Source organism: Akebia trifoliata, chromosome 1, assembly GCF_017979445.1.
Source record: "Akebia trifoliata isolate Shusen 1 chromosome 1, ASM1797944v1, whole genome shotgun sequence".
Taxonomy (NCBI): domain Eukaryota; kingdom Viridiplantae; phylum Streptophyta; class Magnoliopsida; order Ranunculales; family Lardizabalaceae; genus Akebia; species Akebia trifoliata.
In genome coordinates, this window is record NC_141375.1 from 8131036 (window position 1) to 8149863 (window position 18828).

The following is an 18828-nucleotide window of genomic DNA, read 5'->3' on the forward strand; positions in this document are numbered from 1 at the left end:
ATGTCACATTAGGAGTATCCATTGAATTTATCACATGGATAAGTAATACTATCCCTATTTTTATTTTAAAGTTAAAAGTGGGTATCGCAAGCAAGTGGGTCATTTTGGGGTATGCAAATAGACCCACCCCAACCCCAAGGTAATTGGTACATTAGTTTAGGCCGAAATACCGACTTTTATGGGTCGGTGAGCGGTGGAACGACTGGAACCGACTTTTTTGAAATAAAAAACACTCCGAAGACTCAAGATCCAATATGGTGTCCTGTTTCTATAAAATAGGAACAGTGTCTATGTGGCACGTGTTAATTGGATTTTAATTTACCTCGAACTCCTAATTAACCCGTTCACGCAGCGCAATGTATTTATTATCCAACAAAAGAGAGCCACGTAACACTGTTCCTATGTATAAGAACGGAACACGTTATGCGATCGTGACTAACACCAAACCCGTTTTCCAAGAGAAGAAACCAAGAAAGAGAAGAAAGAAAGGTAGAAGAGAGACACGGAGAGAATGGAAATGAAAAAGAACTCTGTCGAGAAATCTTCGATTCGACCGACATTATCATATTTAGTCAAAATGTTGATTATTTTGATTCACTCCAACAAAAATCTAGAGCACCATGGACTGATCTGGACCTTATTCGGTGAATGTTCACACTAATGGAAAAAACTTTCCAAGTAGCTTCAAAGAACCTCATTTGGAATTTACCTAAGGAGGCATCTCCAATGCAGATACATATTACCCTTGGTCTCTCTCTCTTCTTCCATCCATCTCTACTGCTTCAACATGTCTTGTAAGTCTTTAAATTACAATGTTTTCAGTTCAAATGCATTTGTTTTGGTTCTTTTTACTTCTATATCCTATTATGGTTTCTGATGCTCTGTATGATAAAGCTAATTAAATGGAATTTCTGATTTATTTGAACTAAGAACTGTTGTTTTTTTTTTTTGCTCTTTCTGGGTTCTTGGGTATGTTATTATTGAACTTATTATCTTCTTGAGGGGGTAATATTTTTGTTTGATTTGGACCCTTTTGTTTCCTTTTTTTTTTCTCCACCTCTAAGGTGAATTTGATCTCTTCTTTGCAGATTGCTTCTTTAAAAAGAAAATTTCTTCCAAAAATATAGTAAGCCTTTCAATTATAAAAATATGGGACAGATGGCATGATTGGTGACACTGAGCTCCCAATGGTCATATTTCGTGGCTGTTAAGGCTTTTATCGACATACCAATAATACACATTTTCCCTCAACCCAATAGTGGATTTGGCCTCTACAGCAATATGGATTCTCTGACAGATAATAGAAAATTTGGCCTCAACAGCAATGTTCATGTCCTCAGCAAAGATTGTCTGTCGACCAATAGTGGATTAGACTTGAACCACCATATTCAAGAACTCAACACACATCATCTTACGGCCAATAGTGGATTTGACCACAGTTACTATTTTCAGCAATACAGCATGGATCATCGTCTAACGGTAAACAGCCAATTTTGCCTTAACAGCAATATCCAGGAGCACCACACAAATCGTTTAACAGCCAACAGTGGCCTTTGCCTTAATCGCTATCTTCAAGTGGTTCAAACAAACAGCAATACAAATAGCCTCAACCAAAACATTCAGGAGGTCTACATGGACAATGGATCAGGCTTTAACCGCCATTTTCCAGAGCTCAACATTAATAATTCAATAGCCAACAAACTTGAAAGAGGTATGATTTCTTTTTCTTTTTATAAATCTTATTAGGATTAATATAATTAACCCATAGTTCTATCCGAATGACACGTGATTCATGACATTTATTCAATAGTAATCCAACTTGAGTTGAATTTTCGAGTTTTGAACCGTAAATTGCATCTAACTTTCATCTAAACTTTCAAGGATATTTTTAACCTCATACAATGTTTGATTGTCATCATCAAGCATTAGGCTTTGTAGGGATTGATATGTGTCTTTCAGTTGGGATTCCCTAGGGACTGTTCTCATCTTAGATATTCGTTTGATGGACAGCCCCAAACCTTGTTTGAGGCTAATAGTTTCCATTCTCCAATAGAGTTAACATTCTTTACACAACGGCCCTCATCGTTGAACATTCTTTACATATTTTACTAAATGTTTATGGAGTTGATCATTGGGCTTTTCTAACCACAAACAACATTTGATGTTTCAACATCAAACATATGGCTTGGAACAACATGAGTTTCCTATGGATTGGTACATGTTTCTTAGTGATTTGTTTCATTTGGGAATTCAATTATCCTCTCATCTTGGTTGTTTCATTTGATGGAGAGTCTCAAACCTTGTTGAAAAGTCTCTTTTTTCAGTTCTATAAACCATGGTGGTTACTTGTGTCATGTGGTTACACATCAGACCATAGCCACATAGCTTCATTTTGGTGGTGGAAGAAATGTCATTGGTCAAGGGGTGTGTTTATTTTTTATTTTTTTGAAATTTATTTATTGCAAATGAAAGGTATATGTTTGTTGATGACGGATTTTAATTAATCCTAGTTGATTCTATTGGTGTAGGCATGGTTCCAAATATTGGAATGCAACGGTTGATACATCTATCGGTATCAACACTAGCCAATGAAACATTGACCCAAAAGTCAAATGTTTTGGACTAAGACAATATTGGTTTTTCTCTTGATCGAAACATTGTCTTGAGACGAGATTTTAAACCTTGGGTGCAGGCAGAGTGAATATTACTAATTCATTCGCAGTGATTACAAGAATTTCATTTGAAAAATAAACTTATGATTGAGTTTTCGATGCTATTGGCAGGTGGTTCTCACCAAAGAAAACTTGAAAATCCTCGAATTGGTGGGGTGCAATGCTCTCAGGGATACACAGGAAGAAATATAGATACGCCAAAAAATGAAGGAATCATTTGTTTGCCAGTGGATCAAGAAGGGACCAAAGGATCTATGGTGAAATTCATGGAAGCATACAATTATGACCCACATATTGCTAGGTGGATTAATATAATGGTTGATGAGATTGCAGAATGGGAGATCCCATGGGAAGATATTCAGATTGGTGAGCAAATTGGTTTTGGTAAGCATGGCCAATTCTCCTAAGTTGTTTCCACTTGTTAAAATATGAATGTTCATGCGTATGCATTCTTCTCTATTGATTGCTTAGTTTGGGATGTTAATTAGACTAAATTACATTTGTACTCAATTTCTTAAATCAAGTTTCTTTTTCATCATTTCTTAAACTATTTCCTAATGTCTGTATTCAAGTGAAAGATATTTACCAAATCTCAACTATATATAATGAATATGCACATCATGGGACCATGGGACCTTTTTCCCACACTTTTTCCCCCCAAAATAACCTAATGACCTCAACTTATAAATTTCTGTACAAGTGAGGGTAGTTCTATAATTTTCATGTAAGCATGGAAAGAACTGGCTCTATCTCTTTGTAGGCTGATGTGCCTCATCTTGTACTAATGATAAAGCCTGATTGACAACTGATCTGCTATGAAAGTAATCGACAATGTAACAATTTAGACCACAATGGGAACACTTCTGGGGTCCACGGCCTCCACCCCAGCCTCCCCTTGAATCTCTATAACACCCCACAACTGTAGTCTCCACAACCCCCATGTCCCACTATTCTTTCACTACCAATATTGCCACTATCTAATGATGTGGCTCTCTTAAGATGAGAGAAAGTGTCAGTAAGGGATGAGAGTACGTGGCTATCCAAGATCTGAGACCTGACTATTGCCTCATATTCTGGTATGAGGGAGGAGATTAATCTAATTGTATCCACGTACTCCCTCTATTTGTGCATCTTTTAAGCATCACTACCAATGGGCTGCTATTGATTTAGTTTCTCACATGCATCATGGATGCATATATCTGTTCCCATCGTGAAATATCATCTTGCTATAAAGAAAATTACTCATGTGTAAGCTCATCAATTCCGGTGATATTATTTGCCCGAGTACATATGCTTCATACGTTTCCATATCTTATTGGCTATGTCCAAAAACATAAAATTTAGCATTTTTCTATGTCTTCATTCTATTCCACATCCATGTTACTGTCTTATCACCCGCTTGCTCCCGTGCATAAATCATATCAGGTTTACCAGGATTAGGTTTATCCTTCGTTAAGTGACTGCGTTTTCCCTTTACTGTCAAAAATATTTCTACTGCTCTAGATCACATTGTTTTCATAAAGTTTGATGGAAGTCGTTTGAACCATTATAATGTCTGAGGAAATCACCTATTCATTTTCTGCTCCATAGATTTACCTCAAAACAATACTAGGGTTGTTTCACACTCTAACGAGGTCTAAAGAATAAGATTATGGGCTTCTAGAGAAAACGCCCTCCAAAAAAAACTGAAAAGAACTAAAGAAAATAGCCTTTGGAAAAATTGCCCCCAGCAAAAACTTGAGAGAACTGAAGAAAATTGCATTGTGGGAAATCTCCTAGGCTAGAATAGGCTATAAAGCAAATCTGCAATCTTCAAAATCCCCAAACATTGTAATAGAAGCTCTCCACAATGCAGAAGATGAAAATTTCTAGTACACGTTGGATCACATGGTCTTTGGGGCTGAAGTGGAATATGTGGGTGATGAAATGTGTTTCATCGACCTCTTTCTCTATGTTGGTAAATGGAAGCTCAGCTAGTTACTTTGGAAGTTTGTGAGAGTTGAGGCAAGGTGACCTTATAACCTATTTTTGATGTTGGGCCCTGAACTTTACTAAGATGATGGTTCTAAGATCAAGATGGATTTACCAAGAACAATAAAGATGACAAAATACTAGATCATACCATAGAAAAATAGGATAAATCTAACAAATAATTCTAAGCAAAGTTGTCATCCCACAAGGTTATGTCTAAAATATTAAACTAAGAGATCTTATGGAAGATAGAACTTCCAATTAGCCGAGGGTATGAATCCAAAAGTAATTTAGAAATCTTGAATCCTATCAAGGCTTACAATATAATTCTAAGCTCAAGGACAATGTAGAAAGGATACTAGATTAGGTTGATATGCGACAAATAGGATATCTAGGGTGGCTGTGATTTAGATTTTTATGGTCATAGGAAGTTTCGGTTGGATTTTGGTGGGTATAGAAGGGTGCAATTCTAGCATAGATGGGACAACAAGTTTCTTGGGGTGAGACTGAAAAGGATAGTAGAGGGGTTTGGTTGGAGCTATGTAGGGGCTGTTCGGCTGGGAAATAATATGGGAGGGTCTAGAAGTGGTTTATAGAAGTTTGGTTGGGTTTTAGGGCTCCAAAATAGGGTTTGTTTGGGGTGGTGATTCATTTTTTAGAACATAAATAATAAATGAAAGATTGGTAACATGAAGAAGAAGAGAGAAATTATACCTGCAAACCAAGAAGTTGATAGAAGAGATTAATGTTACTCTGATTACCAAGTTGGACTTGTAATACCTAATAAATGTCTAACAAGTTACTTTGAAGTGAGTAACTATTAACAAAAAATAAAAAATCAGATTAAGAGTTGTTTGACGAAACCTAATAAGGGTTGGCCGAATCCCTTTGTGGGCCATAGCACTTAAGTGACTTGTCCACTTATTAATAAAAATTAGTCTTCTTAGGCCCACATCCTAATGACTCAAAGGCATAAAAATAACCCATTAACAAAATTCTAAAACAGAAAAATAACTAAAAGCTATGGCCATGCCTAGGCCATTCTAACTCGATCCAATGGTTCCTCCAAGATCCAAACACAAGCTCTCATGAACTATCCAATGTGGAGTCTTCAACAGGCTTTGCATGTTAGGTTTTCAAGCTCTTTGTGTAGTCATCATCTATCCACAAGGAAAATGGTGGTTTCCTCTAATAATTTCTAAAGGGCGATGTTATGCTGTTGCCATCACCTCCCATCAATTGAGAAAATTTTGCCTCTGGTGAAATAAAAATGTGATACTGCTTCAACATGTCCGACTTAATCCTCTATAACTATTTTTGTGGTCCATATGCAATCTGAAATTGGACAGTTTATCTATTTGACAAGAATTTTTTATTTATCTTCCATATCTGGTTGAAACTACTTGATAATCCATGATATCATCTATTTCTTCTCTCACTTGAGGCCTAAGAAGTTAAGGAGGCAAAGATTACTGGATATATACGCGCCAACTTTATCCTTTACAATTAATATTTTGTATTTTCCTCTTTGTACAGGAGTAATATGGTCATTCATATTATCCTCTCCTACAAATAATAGAATGTAGAAATTGTGTGTCTAATCAACACACTTTCCCTCTTTTCTTTTTCTTTTTCTTATTCTCATTCTTCTCCTAAAAAACCTAATGTAGCAAAGCTTTTACATCAACATTCCAATTTTAGCTGGAGGTTGGTCAATATATCCCTTAACCTCCTACCTCCCCTTCTCCGTGGATACCAGACAATTATGAGACTGTTTGCCTGGCTAGACAATTTCTTTGTTAAATCAAGCATTTTGTATGCATGGACACATAATTGGACATTGTATTAAAACAGTAAAAGAATCAGCCAAATGAGTTGATATTTCCTAAGGGACAGTTTCTAAATTCTTGCATGAGTTTTAACCTTATTTAGTGACTTACAGAAAAAAAATAAAAAAACAGTAAGCTGATTAGTCGTGCTAGTTAGCAAACATCTGGATGACCTTTTGAGAGACCCAGCCAAGTACACTTGCAAATTCACTGGTTGATGTCCATGTTGATTTGAACCTTGGTATTAACATTTCATGAATCTTTACTAATTAGTAATGTTAAGGGTGACATATGGTAGTTAAAGTCCTACAAAGGATTGAATGACAAATACAGGTTCATTGCATGGTGGTTTGTTTATGTTTATACTTTCTTCAATTTCAGGATCACATGGAGAGGTTTATCGTGCAGATTGGAATGGCACTGTAAGTTACACCATCGTACACCTTTTCCAATAATGCTCCTCCAATTTTATTACATTTCCTCTTCTACCCCTTTAATCCCAAAGAGGATACCGGCATGGGGCTTGAAAATATGCTTTTGATCAAACTAATTTACCCCATTTTGATAAATATTTTGCTTCCACGAAGCAAGTCTTTTACCAATTCTCTCAAGTAATAGTTCTTATTACTTTTTCTTTTAATATTTATATCCTATGGGAATGCCCATACATCATTGGGAGTTTACATATTTAGCAACACAAGTAAACAACATTATTATTCTAGTTGCACATTTTTTAGCCTCTCAAAAATGCTTGATACCATGTCGTTTTGTATAGAAAACGGAGAGAAGATGTACAAAAGAGGAGTTGAAGGTACCAACTTAGCTAAGTTGGTAAAGGCTTGTTAAGTGTTGATCCCACAACTTAGGTTCAAATCTCAGTGAGCCGATTGTTCCTTGTCGGGTTTTGTGATATAAAATCACCATCTTTTTGTGTCAATAGGTTGATGGGCTTTTTCACGTATGTGGGATATTTTTGGTATTTCCTTTCATTAACTTATGGGAAACAAAAGGGGGTCCCTAAATGGTTGTTATTGTCCATAAAAAAGGGTTTTCTCTTTGTTAGAGAGTGTGAGAAAGCATTGAGTCTCTACGTGAGTATTTTTCCTCTCTTATAAAATCTAAAAACTCAAGGTTCTTGAGAGTGAAATTTATATTGTTGTTGCGATTTTGTGATAACGTGAGTAGTATTGAGATTTCTTGTTTGGGTTCTTTCTAGAGTTGGGTGTAGAGATTTTATGGGTTTCATCGGTGTGTTGAGAATAATTATAAAAAGTAATTGTCTAGTCTCAATCTGAGAGCTTGACAGAAATTTTTAATAATAAAAGAGTCAAAAGACAAAACTATCCTTACATATAAAAAATAAAATAAAGCTATTACTAGAAAACAACTAGGACTAAAATAACAACTAGATTATTTTCAATACTCCCCCTTAAGCTGGGGAAAATATGTCAACTTAACCCAGCTTGACAAGGTGAGAATTAGTGATAGAAGGACCAATAGACTTCATAAGTATGTCAACAAGCTGATCTAAAGAAGGCACGGAGACTGTCTGAAGATCACTAGATCTCACTTTCTCCTTGAGAAAGTGAATATCAATCTCAATATGTTTAGTTCTTTCGTGAAGAACTGAGTCAGAAGCAAGCATGATAGTAAACTTGTTTTCACAAAACAAAATAGAAGAACAAGAAACAGGAAATTCCAACTCTGTCAGTAAAGATCGAAGTCAAATTAGCTCACATGTGCCAAGAGCCATAGCATGATACTCAGCTTTAGCAGAAGAACAAGAAACCACATTATGTTTTTTATTTTTCCAGGAGATAAGATTATCACCATAAAAAATACAGAAATCAAAGGTAAATCTTCTATCTATGAGAGAACTAGCATAATCAGCATCAGTAAAACAAGACAAATGAGGCTGAGCAATGGAAGAGTAGAAAAGCCTAAGACTAGGACCCGACTTCAAGTAGCAAATAATACAATAAACGACATCAAGATGAGAAGTACGCAGAGTATGCATGAACTGACTGACTGCAAATAACAAGTCCGATCTAATGTTAGATAAATCAAACGACCTACAAGTCTCTAATAAAAAGAAGGATATAATAAAAGATCATCAAAGTCAGCATGAAGACGATGATTCTGATCCATAGGGGAGGAAACAGGACGACAACCATGCATCCCAGTGTCCTGAAGAAGATCCAATGTGTATTTACGCTGAGATAACGAAATACCACAGCAAGAACGGGCCACTTCTATCCCCAAGAAGTACTTGAGGGTACCTAAGTCTTTAACCTCAAAAGCACGACCCAATAACATTTTTACCCTGTCAATCCACTGTGCATCATCTCCAGTTAGGATAATATCATCCACATAAATCAGAATAATAGTGCAGCGAGCATCCAATCCTCGACGAATAAAGCAAGTATGATTTGAGTGGCATCTGGAAAACTCCATAAATAAAATAACTTTAGAAAAATGCTGAAATCAGGCTCGTAAAGACTGCTTAGGCCATATAGAGATTTGAGAAGGCAACATACTTTCCCGGAATGTTTTCCCTGAAGACAAAACCCAGGAGGGGGTCCATATAGATAACTTCAGTCAAATCACCATTCGGAAAGGCATTTTTCACATTGAGTTGGTGAAGAGGCCATTAGTGACATGCAACTAAAGAGATAAAAAGGCGAATAATAGAAAATTTATCTACAGGAGCAAATGTAGCACCAAAATCTTTTCTTGAAGTCTAGGTAAATCCTTTAGCAACTAAACGAGTCTTGTATTGATCAACAGTGTCATCTGCTAGATACTTGACATTGAAAGCCCATTTACAACTAACAATCTGCTCTTCAGAGAAGGGGAATAAACTCCCAGGTATGATTTTTCTGCAAAGCATCCATCTCAGTAATCATGGCTACAGTCCACTGAGGATCTCGTAAAGCCTCTAAAACAGACCGGGGAACTCTAATAGAAGCAATAACGGCAAGGTAGGCCTAATAAAAAGGAGAAAGTTCATAATAGAAAAAAAACTGGACAATAGGATGATCAGTAACACACCCCCGCTTACCTTTGCGAAGTGCAATAGGTAAGTGAGAGTCAAAAACAGATAAGATAAGAGCAGGGGTAAGAGATAATATACTTGAGTCCAAGGAGGAGGTTGGCAAGGTTGGAGAGGGGTGGGGGCGATGAGAGTAAACCTTAAGTGTTGGTGAAGTTGGATCGAAGACCAAAGAAGGTAGTACTAAAGAAAATTGAGCATAAGAAGAGTCTTGCAAAGGAAAAGAGTCATGCAAAGAAGATGTGACATGAAAGTAAGGAACATTTTCAAAAAAGGTGACATCCATAGAATGTATGGCACGATGAGAAATAGGATTATAGCAATGATACCCCTTTGACATGGATAAGTAGCCCAAGAAAACATACCGAATGTCTTTATCATCTAATTTTGTGCGATGAGGGTTGTTGTTCTGAACAAACCAAGTGCATCCAAAAACTCTAGGTGTAATCAGAAAAAATGTGCTATGAGGTTGAAGAACATGAAGAAGCACCTGCCCCCTAAGGTGCGACTCGAAATACAGTTAAGAAGAAAAATTGCAGTTAGGGCCGCTATGTTCCAATATAACTTAGGAACATGTATGCCTCGTAGAAGGCAGCGGACAATGTTCATAAAGTAGCGGTTCTTGCGTTCTGCCACCCCGTTCTACTCAAGCATATAGGGATAAGTCAACTAGTGAAGCATACTATGATCATGAAGGTGAGAGCGAATCTCATCAGAAATATATTCACCTCCATTATCAGATCGAAGGGATTTAACAGTGATGTTTTACTGGGTTTAAATCATCTTAAAAAAGTTAACAAAAATATAAAGCACTTCAGACTGAGATCACATCAAGTAAACCCAAGTATAATGAGAATAGGCATTGATAAATGTAACATAATACCGATGACCCGTAAAAGCAATAACAGGGGAAGGCCCTCATACATCAGAATAAATTAAATCAAACATAGTATTAAACCAATGCATGAAAGGGATATATAAAGTACTGATATGTTTGGAGAGCCCACACATAGAACACTAAAACTTATGCCTACTACAAGAATTTTTTAAATTAGGAAATAGAAAACATAAGTGCTAAAAATTAGCATATCCTAAGCGAACATGCCACAAATCTAAGGACTGAGAAGAAAAGTATGACTTTCGGAAGAGGATAACACAAAGGTCGGAGTAGCAGTATGCGAAGATCCAAATAAGTACAACCCATCCTTCTCATACCCTTTGCCAAAAAAATTTCTTGAAGTCAGGTCCTAAAAAGTACAGTGAGTAGGAAAAAAGGTCACTGAGCAATTTAGAAGTTTGATAAGACTATTCACAGACAGAAGGTTAAGAGATAGGTGAGTAATATAGAGCACAGGATCAAGAGAAATATCAGATAATAAGGGGATAGTACCCTTATTGTGAATAGGTGTAAGGGACCCATCAACAAGGCGAATTTTCCTATGAGTATCAAGAAAAATAGATGAAGTGAAATGGCTAGACTCACCAGTCATGTGATTAGAGGCACCAGAATCAATAACCCATGTTAGGGGAGCTGGACCAATTGGGTGACATGAAATGCAGAAGATATACTTGGAGGCCACAATCGAAGATGAAAAAGTACGGATCTGATCACGAACAGAAGTGTCAATCTGAGTCTGAAGTTGCTGTAAATCAATGGCGCCAGAAGAGACAATGGTGGGAATAAGTGAGGAATCCATAGTGGCAGCACAGGGAGCAGAATGCCCCAACAAAAAAGTGACAGTACAACTCAACAAACGAGGATAGAGAAGAAAGCATTAGATCTCTCATGGACAATCTTCCCACAAAGACGGCAAATAAAACTACTTCCTCGACCAAGACTACGCCCCCGTCGGCCACAACAAGTAGTAACAGTAATAAAAAACCACCCATATTTACCTTTACTTCCCAAATAAAGTCTTACGAACCTAGACTAAGACTGATACGAAATCATAACTCTCAACAAAAAAGGGATAAAAGGAAAATCAATAATCAAGTGTAGAAAGATTACAAACAGCACAGCTCCTAGACCACAAACACAGTCGCAAATCACCAAACAAGGCTATGGTGCTGTGCAGACCACCAAACAACCATCAAGAAGCCCCCAAACTGGAGTCGCAGACCACCAAACAACCACCAGGCTAGTTGCAGGCAACCAAAAAGGATCTTGTTACTATCACAGGTCACCAAGAATGATTCCTTTGCTGTCGTAGGTCACCCAACAACAATTTATTACTGTCACAAGCGCCAAACTGGGGTCGCAGGTCACACAACAACCAAAAACACAGTTGTAGACCACCAAAAATAATCGTAGGCCACCAAATTTCCAAATCTGATTGCAGGTCACTAAGAAGCCACCTGTTGCTGTAGCAGGTTCCCTAAACAGTCACCAGTGCAATCGCAGGTCACCAAATCTGACCCTACTGTTTTCGCAAGTCCCCAAACAATCCACAAACACTATCACAAGTCACAAAACAACAATTTATTGCTATCACAGGTCACTAAGGAGTCACTGCCTGCTGTCGCAAGTCCCCAAACAATCCTTTCTTACTGTCAAAGGTCACATAAAAACATTCTATTGCTGTTGCAAGCCACACACCAGTTTAACAAACTTTGGAAAAACACCCAATTGCTGGCACATGCTAGGGATAAACCAAAACAACCTATCGTGAGGCAGAAAACCCTATCGTAGGGTATAAACATAGAGTAAAAAATCGCAGTATGTGAACAAAGTCATAATCCTTATCGTAACTTGCGATCAGGGTATCATGAATCAGAAGAAAAAATGAACTCCCGAAGGGGAGACCTAACGAAGCTCTCGCTAAGTTATTAGGTCTTCAAGGTCTAGAGGGAAGCAAAGAAAGGAGATGAAAAGAAAGGGAAGGAGATGAGAAAATTCATGGGTCCTTTAAGGCTCTGATACTAAGAAGACAAAATTGCTCTTACATATAAGAAATAAATAAAAGAGTCAAAAGGACAAAACTGCTCTTACATATAAGAAATAAATAAAAGCTATTACTAAAAAAAAAAAAGGACTAAAATAACAACTAGATTATTTCCAATATGTTGGAGGTAAGTATAGACCTCCATTCTTGTAATTTCTTCATTGATTAGTGGATTTTTTTCGTGCCGCCTTGGCTGTAGATGTAACCCCATTGTGGGTGAACCATGTAAATCTTGTGTTGTGGTAGTGTTATTTCTCTACCTTCTTTATTATTACTTGTTTTTTGCTTTGCAACATATTTCGGGGTTTGATTGATGAAATTAGTTCATTTGTTCTTAAAAGGGATTAATTTTGATAATCGGGTTTCCTTGTGTGGCTTGGGAGCTATCCACAACATTCCTTGTATTTGTAGTTATGTGAATATAAAATTATTTGAATTGTTCACGTAAAACAAAAACATCACATGCTTTCCCACCTTTTCTTCACAGCATTGAGATGAATTTTTATTTACCGATCTTCTTTCCTTATGTCTCTTTCATAAACAACATAGCATTGATTGGTAACAATTTTGAATCTAATATTAGTAGATATTCTGAATTATAACTCTGATGGTTTAGATGATATAAGATTGTTTCTCAATTTGTATTAATATGATAGTATTGGTACTGAATGACAGGAAGTTGCTGTGAAGTTCTTGGATCAAGATTTCTTCGGTGATGCATTGGAGCAACTAAGATCAGAGGTAACCATTGCCATGTTGAATTTTGTATTTTATACTATTAAAATATATGAAGCTCTCTTGATTTTGTTGGATTGCTTTATAAATGGCTTTGTGTAGGTTCGAATCATGAAAAGGTTGAGCCATCCAAATGTTGCTCTTTTTGTGGGAGCGGATACTCGTCATCCAAAACCCTCAATACTTACTGAGTTTCTTCTTAGGTTTGTTGTACTCAACAATTTAGTATGATTAGTGAAGGGCGTAATATTAAATTTCGACATATTTCCATGAAATATTTCCATTTCCACAAGTTCCGACACTAAATTTAACCGACAGTTTCTTTTTGTATATATTTTGGTGGAAAATGGAAATCATTATTCATTTCGTGAAATATTTTGCTGAATAGGTAATTTTGACCGAAATATCAAATTTTAAGTATAAAAATGCAATATTTCGAGGAATAGTAAACTTCGACCAAAATATTCTTTTTTGAAAAAAATTATAATTGCTTTTGGAAAGAACTTGTAAATTACACATTGTATTTACTAATAAGATATTGCACATAACATTCATCTATTGGTATAAATGTATTATGATTAGTTAGTTATCTTATCTATTTCATCTTATTTTAATGTATTCTATGCGTAGTAGTACACGTCTATATAAGCACTACACAATTAGCCATGTTTTAATTAGTTGGATACATTAGCAACTTATTCATACTTATTCAAAAGATAAGACATATAAGAACACATGAATGCAATTTAATAGTTTCTTCATTTCAATGTTTTACATATTAAGTTGTATGTAGTTAACACAACTTATTATTCTTATTTTCATGTAGCAAAATGTTGTTGTTCTTCAATTTCACACTGCATATGGTTCTTTATTATATCTTGATGACTTAATGGGTGTGTTTTAAGGCCTATTTTATCATTTCCTATAGGGTCAATGAACATTTCTTCAAATTTATATCATTTCCAAAAATTGTATTAATTTCCATACTAATCGAAATTGTTTCACAAAATATTTCTATTTCTAGACTAACCAAAATCAAAATTTAATACCTTGGTGAAGGGTAATACATGGAAGTGTTTTCGTCAAATCTTTGTGTTCATGCTCATAATACTGTGCAATGTTGAATTTGAGAGAATGAGCTCTAATATGAGAGCATCGATGTTAAAGTCTAGAGTTTGCGGAGTATGCTTGAGCTTGAGAGAATTGGTGTGGTTTTTCTCTACATGAGAGCATTGTGGAGAAAATTGATCATTTCGTGACATATAGAAATTGGTCCACCATGAGTATCGGTTTTGAGGAGTGTAAACATGCAAAACCTTGAATATGTTAAAATATGAGAGCTGCCATTGGCACCACAAATTTTACTTATTACACCCCAATTTCTTAAATTATTTATCATATCCCAATTAAAGATAAAACACACTGTTCTTATCCATTTCTCCATCGCGAGTTCAGTGTGGGTCCACTTCATCTCCCTGTTTGGCTTAGTGGGCTGCTTCCCTTAAACTATTAGAGAATTGTTCCATTCTTGGCTCGCGTGGGGTAATTCTTTTAGAAGGTCCAAGCGAATCTTATGGAGCCTTCTCCCCCTTGCCCTATGTTGGACTCTTTGGAAAGAGCGGAACAGTAGGATCTTCAAGAATCTTCAAGAACAAGGAAGGCACTATCCAAGACATTATTTTCTTGGTTTTTGGGTTTCTCTTCTTGTGGGGGGAAGTTATTCAAGGAGTTCAAGGGCTCTTTCTTTGAGGACTTCCTTCTGCGTCCTAGTTTGTATCTATATATAGCCTCCTTGAGGGGTGCTGGTTTTTTACCACTCTTTTTGCCCTGCTTTTTTTTCTTTGTTCTCACTCTTGTATTCCTTCGGGTTGGTCTACTCGACCACCCTTTCTAATGAATCAGTTTTCACTTATCAAAAAAAAAATTTGGCTCAAATTATTATCTCAACATTACCAAACATTATAACACTCGTTCAAAGAAATTCAGCAGTTGTTTACAATTAGGATTAGGCTCATTTAAAATCTTAAACTCAAAAAATGGGAGAGCTTCTATTGTCACTCCAACTTTTACTTATTCTTATTCATGTACTTATTTTCTTTATTTTTAATTGGGGTGCAATAAGGAAAAGTTGGGGTGCCAATAGCAGCTATCTAACATATTAGAAATTAAGAATCTTCTGAAAATCTCATGATCTTGACTATCAATTGTTTGAAGATATGCCAAACTTCTTTCAAGAAATCATAAATTAAAATCATCAAAAGAAGTTTTCTTGAACTATTATTTGAAAATCTCATTTTTTGAGGTTGGAGATTCATTCTTTTGACATAGATGAAATTAATTGTTTTTTACCTGATTCATGTGTAACTACCAATTTTATAGCAACGCTGTGGTATCGTGAAACGTGCAAAGCGACCCATGAAATTATTTCATGTAGTGTTCCTCAACCATCCTTGTTTGTCTGCAGGGGAAGTTTGTTCAACTTATTGCATCCTCTCAACATCCATCTTGACGAAAAGTGGCGACTGCAGATGGCTTTAGATGTGGTATAAGTTGGCAAATCATTATTATTCCTCCAACGTTTCACTTTAATGTTCACTAAAGTTCGGCCATTTGTCTCAGGTGACTGGAATGAATTACTTGCACACTTGCAATCCTACAATTGTGCACCAAGTTCTGAACTCCTCAAATCTCCTTGTTGACGAAAATTGGATTGTCAAGGTTTGATTCTCATGAAAATTTTGCATATAAGTGTTTCCCTAATTTACTAGTTTTTGTCATTCCGTTTCATATAGAGTTTAAAGGTTTATAACTTATCAATTCTTTATATATTTTGGTTAATGTTTAGATCACAATATATATTTTTTTCACCCATGGTGGAAGATTAAAATATGTGCTGCCTACCTGGATTATAAATTTTGAAATGCTGGTGAACTTGGCATATACTCTTTGATCCTTGAAAGCTAGAAGAGTATTCCCAATCATAATTGGTTTCATGTATTGCCATCAACTCAATGAAAATGTGACAAAGTTCGTACTCATCAAACTCTTAAAGATTTTATTGATTCAATCCTTTCTTTTCCCCATTTGTTACACTTTTATCTGTACAAACATGAGTGGAGGCCTGGAACTGTCTAATTTCTTGCCCTAAACTCCATTCCTGTTGTTTATAAAGATTCCAATGAAGACAATGTTAGAGACCTAGCTTTTGCCAAGAGACGAGCCCGTTTGATACTCTATCATCACCAAAAACATGAATACACTCATTTCAAGAACTTTGATCTTCAAGTACTAAATTTCAAGTATGTTGACCTTCATTATCTGTGACTTCACTTAATTCTGATTGATGGATGGTGGATTTTTCAATATAGAACCCCCATCAACACCTTTTTAACTGAAAAACTTCAACAGCTTGTGCCTTTCTCTTTCTCTGTATCTGTCTGTTCTTTAAAATTGCTTTGTAAATCACTGATGAAATTCACCATTTGAGGGAGATTCATTGTTCCTTTTTATTTAACTACAAATAGGATCATTGGAGTCACGGTGAATTAGATCAAGTCTCGCCATAAAGTACTTACTATGATACCAGAAATGACTCGGTAAAGCGAAAAACCTTGTAGATTTGAGCTCTTTGGGTAAAATAAATAGAATTTTAAATTAAGACTATATATGGAATTAACTTCACACATAAAAGTTGATAGATCTCTCAAAAACTTTCATTTTTTCTTTTCGCATCATTACAAAAGAACATGATTACAATTTGTAGTGTTCAATCAATCAATAAATAAAATGTTATTCCAGCCATTTGGAGTCTGCTTCATGAATCTAGTTCCACTATTCCATATGCTAAAACAAATAATAGAAAGATCTTCTTCTTTCAAGGAATTTTGCAAATGTTATTTCCAAGTTAGTAAGGTGTGTAAGTTGGTTGAACTGGAATCAAACACCAATCTGAACTCCTTATTTTCTTGGGTAAATCACTATTTTGTGGGCCGAATATGATGAAATTCTGATTCCAGCTAATAGTTCATTTTAATTCCCAAAACGTGATCACTTTGAGATTGCAGGTTTTTCAAGTGACGATCTCGCAAGTTTATAGTGACAATCTTGCTGGGTTTTTTCCACAAAGTGACAATCTCACTAAAAGTGGTGAACTTGTGAGATAGTCACTTTAAACCTGCGAGATTGTTACTTTAACCTGCGAGATCATCAACTTGAAAACTTGCGATCTCATCACTTTCACATTTTGGGAATTAAAATGAACAGTGAGCTGGAATCAGAATTTTGTCAATAGTTGATCACGTTTTGGTAAATTTCCCTATTTTCTTCATTATTCCTATTAGTTCCATAGTTATAAAATTTTTGGTTATCCTACTTTTATGCATCTTTTTCTATATTTTTCATTTTATTCTATACAAAGAATTTTGGGTACCTCACCCTGCTGTTGATTCGGTTCAGAACACATTGAGTTTGTTTCTGGAGATCAGCTGAAATGTTTCGGCATGTCTCTGCAGGTCTGTGACTTCGGTTTATCACATTTGAAGCACAACGTACCTCTCTCTTCAAAATCTGTGGCTGGACCTGTAATCCTTCATGAACTATGATTCTCGTTAATGAAAATAATTCCATGGTTTGAAATGTAGTTAATTTGGATTGGATGGCCTTATATGTCTGACATATAATTGCATGTTTGTTGTCAATTAGCTGCGGGTGAAGTGGATGGCCCCAGAAGTTCTAAGAAATGAACCATTCAATGAAAAGTGAATGGTCCTTGGCTTATTTGAGTAACATAGCCCATAAGCCCTTCAAGATGGAACAAAGATTTGCTGTTTAGATATTTATGTGCTAAGCTGATGAACCAATGGCATGATGCCATGTGTATAAATGGGTAAGAGTGATTGGTTAGTAGAGAGAAAATTTTGGATCAGTTTAAGTGCTTTATTTTAGTATTTTTTCAATACACGTGGCATCATGCCATTGATTCATCAGCTTAGCAAATAAATTTCGAAATAATGAACCTTTGTTCTTCAAGATGGAGGAGCTCTATGTTTTCCAGTCTGAGATTTTGCTAATAGAATTGAATTTGAGTGCTTGCAGGTGTGATGTGTTTAGCTTCGGTGTGATACTGTGGGAGTTGGCTACCTTACGTATGCCTTGGAGCAATATGAGCTCAATTGAGGTAGTTGTAGCTGTTGGATTCCAAAATAGACGTCTTGAGATACCTGAAGAGATTGATTCAACAGTTGCACAAATAATACGTGATTGTTGGCTAAGGTAAGTTTCAATTTTCTTAAGCATTTCTCACCTCGGTTTAAGCTACTACTTGGGGTTCTGCTACAGTCATTCAACAATAATTCAGTTTTTGTAGTTTAACCAACTTCTCTGGAACAATAATAATATATCTAGGGATGCTTTATATGTTTCATGATGGACTGCTTTGTGCGTACGTAATTTTAATGTGTTCACTTTTGTTTATTGTGCAATGATCTAAACATACGGCCCTCTTTTTCAATGCTCAAGTCACTACTTATGTCCGTACGGTATTTAAAAAGCTTTTCAAAGCCTTGATGTAGTTTAACTACACACCAAACACTACGAGGAAATGGAGAACTACAAGAAAATGGAGAGAA

General features: G+C 35.9%; 1 protein-coding gene across 5 annotated transcripts; it reads left to right on the forward strand.

Annotated features, from left to right (window-relative positions):
- The first annotated feature begins 461 nt into the window (after positions 1-461).
- LOC147410628 (serine/threonine-protein kinase EDR1-like) lies at positions 462-18494 on the forward strand. 5 transcript variants are annotated; one of them, XM_086437568.1, is made up of 11 exons: positions 462-794; positions 1089-1711; positions 2784-3056; positions 6854-6894; positions 13142-13207; positions 13304-13404; positions 15666-15744; positions 15821-15919; positions 17713-17781; positions 17909-17958; positions 18296-18494. In XM_086437568.1, the coding sequence occupies exons 2-11, from the start codon at positions 1282-1284 to the stop codon at positions 18474-18476; spliced, it is 1389 nt and encodes a 462-aa protein (XP_086293694.1). In that variant the 5' UTR covers positions 462-794; positions 1089-1281; the 3' UTR covers positions 18477-18494. The 5 variants fall into 5 exon arrangements, with proteins under 5 accessions (XP_086293694.1, XP_086293699.1, XP_086293703.1 ...); XM_086437573.1 differs by having other exon boundaries at positions 2784-3038; positions 17903-17958; XM_086437577.1 differs by having other exon boundaries at positions 1506-1711; positions 17903-17958.
- The last annotated feature ends 334 nt before the right edge of the window (positions 18495-18828 follow it).

What these genes read in the sequence shown, in the direction of transcription:
- LOC147410628 (XM_086437563.1), top strand. Translation starts at nt 1,282, where the DNA reads ATGGATTCTCTGACAGATAATAGAAAATTTGGCCTCAACAGCAATGTT. An exon ending in TGGTGAGCAAATTGGTTTTG is followed by an intron (nt 3,057 to 6,853) that starts GTAAGCATGGCC and finishes CTTCAATTTCAG; the next exon opens with GATCACATGGAGAGGTTTAT. An exon ending in CTTACTGAGTTTCTTCTTAG is followed by an intron (nt 13,405 to 15,665) that starts GTTTGTTGTACT and finishes GTTTGTCTGCAG; the next exon opens with GGGAAGTTTGTTCAACTTAT.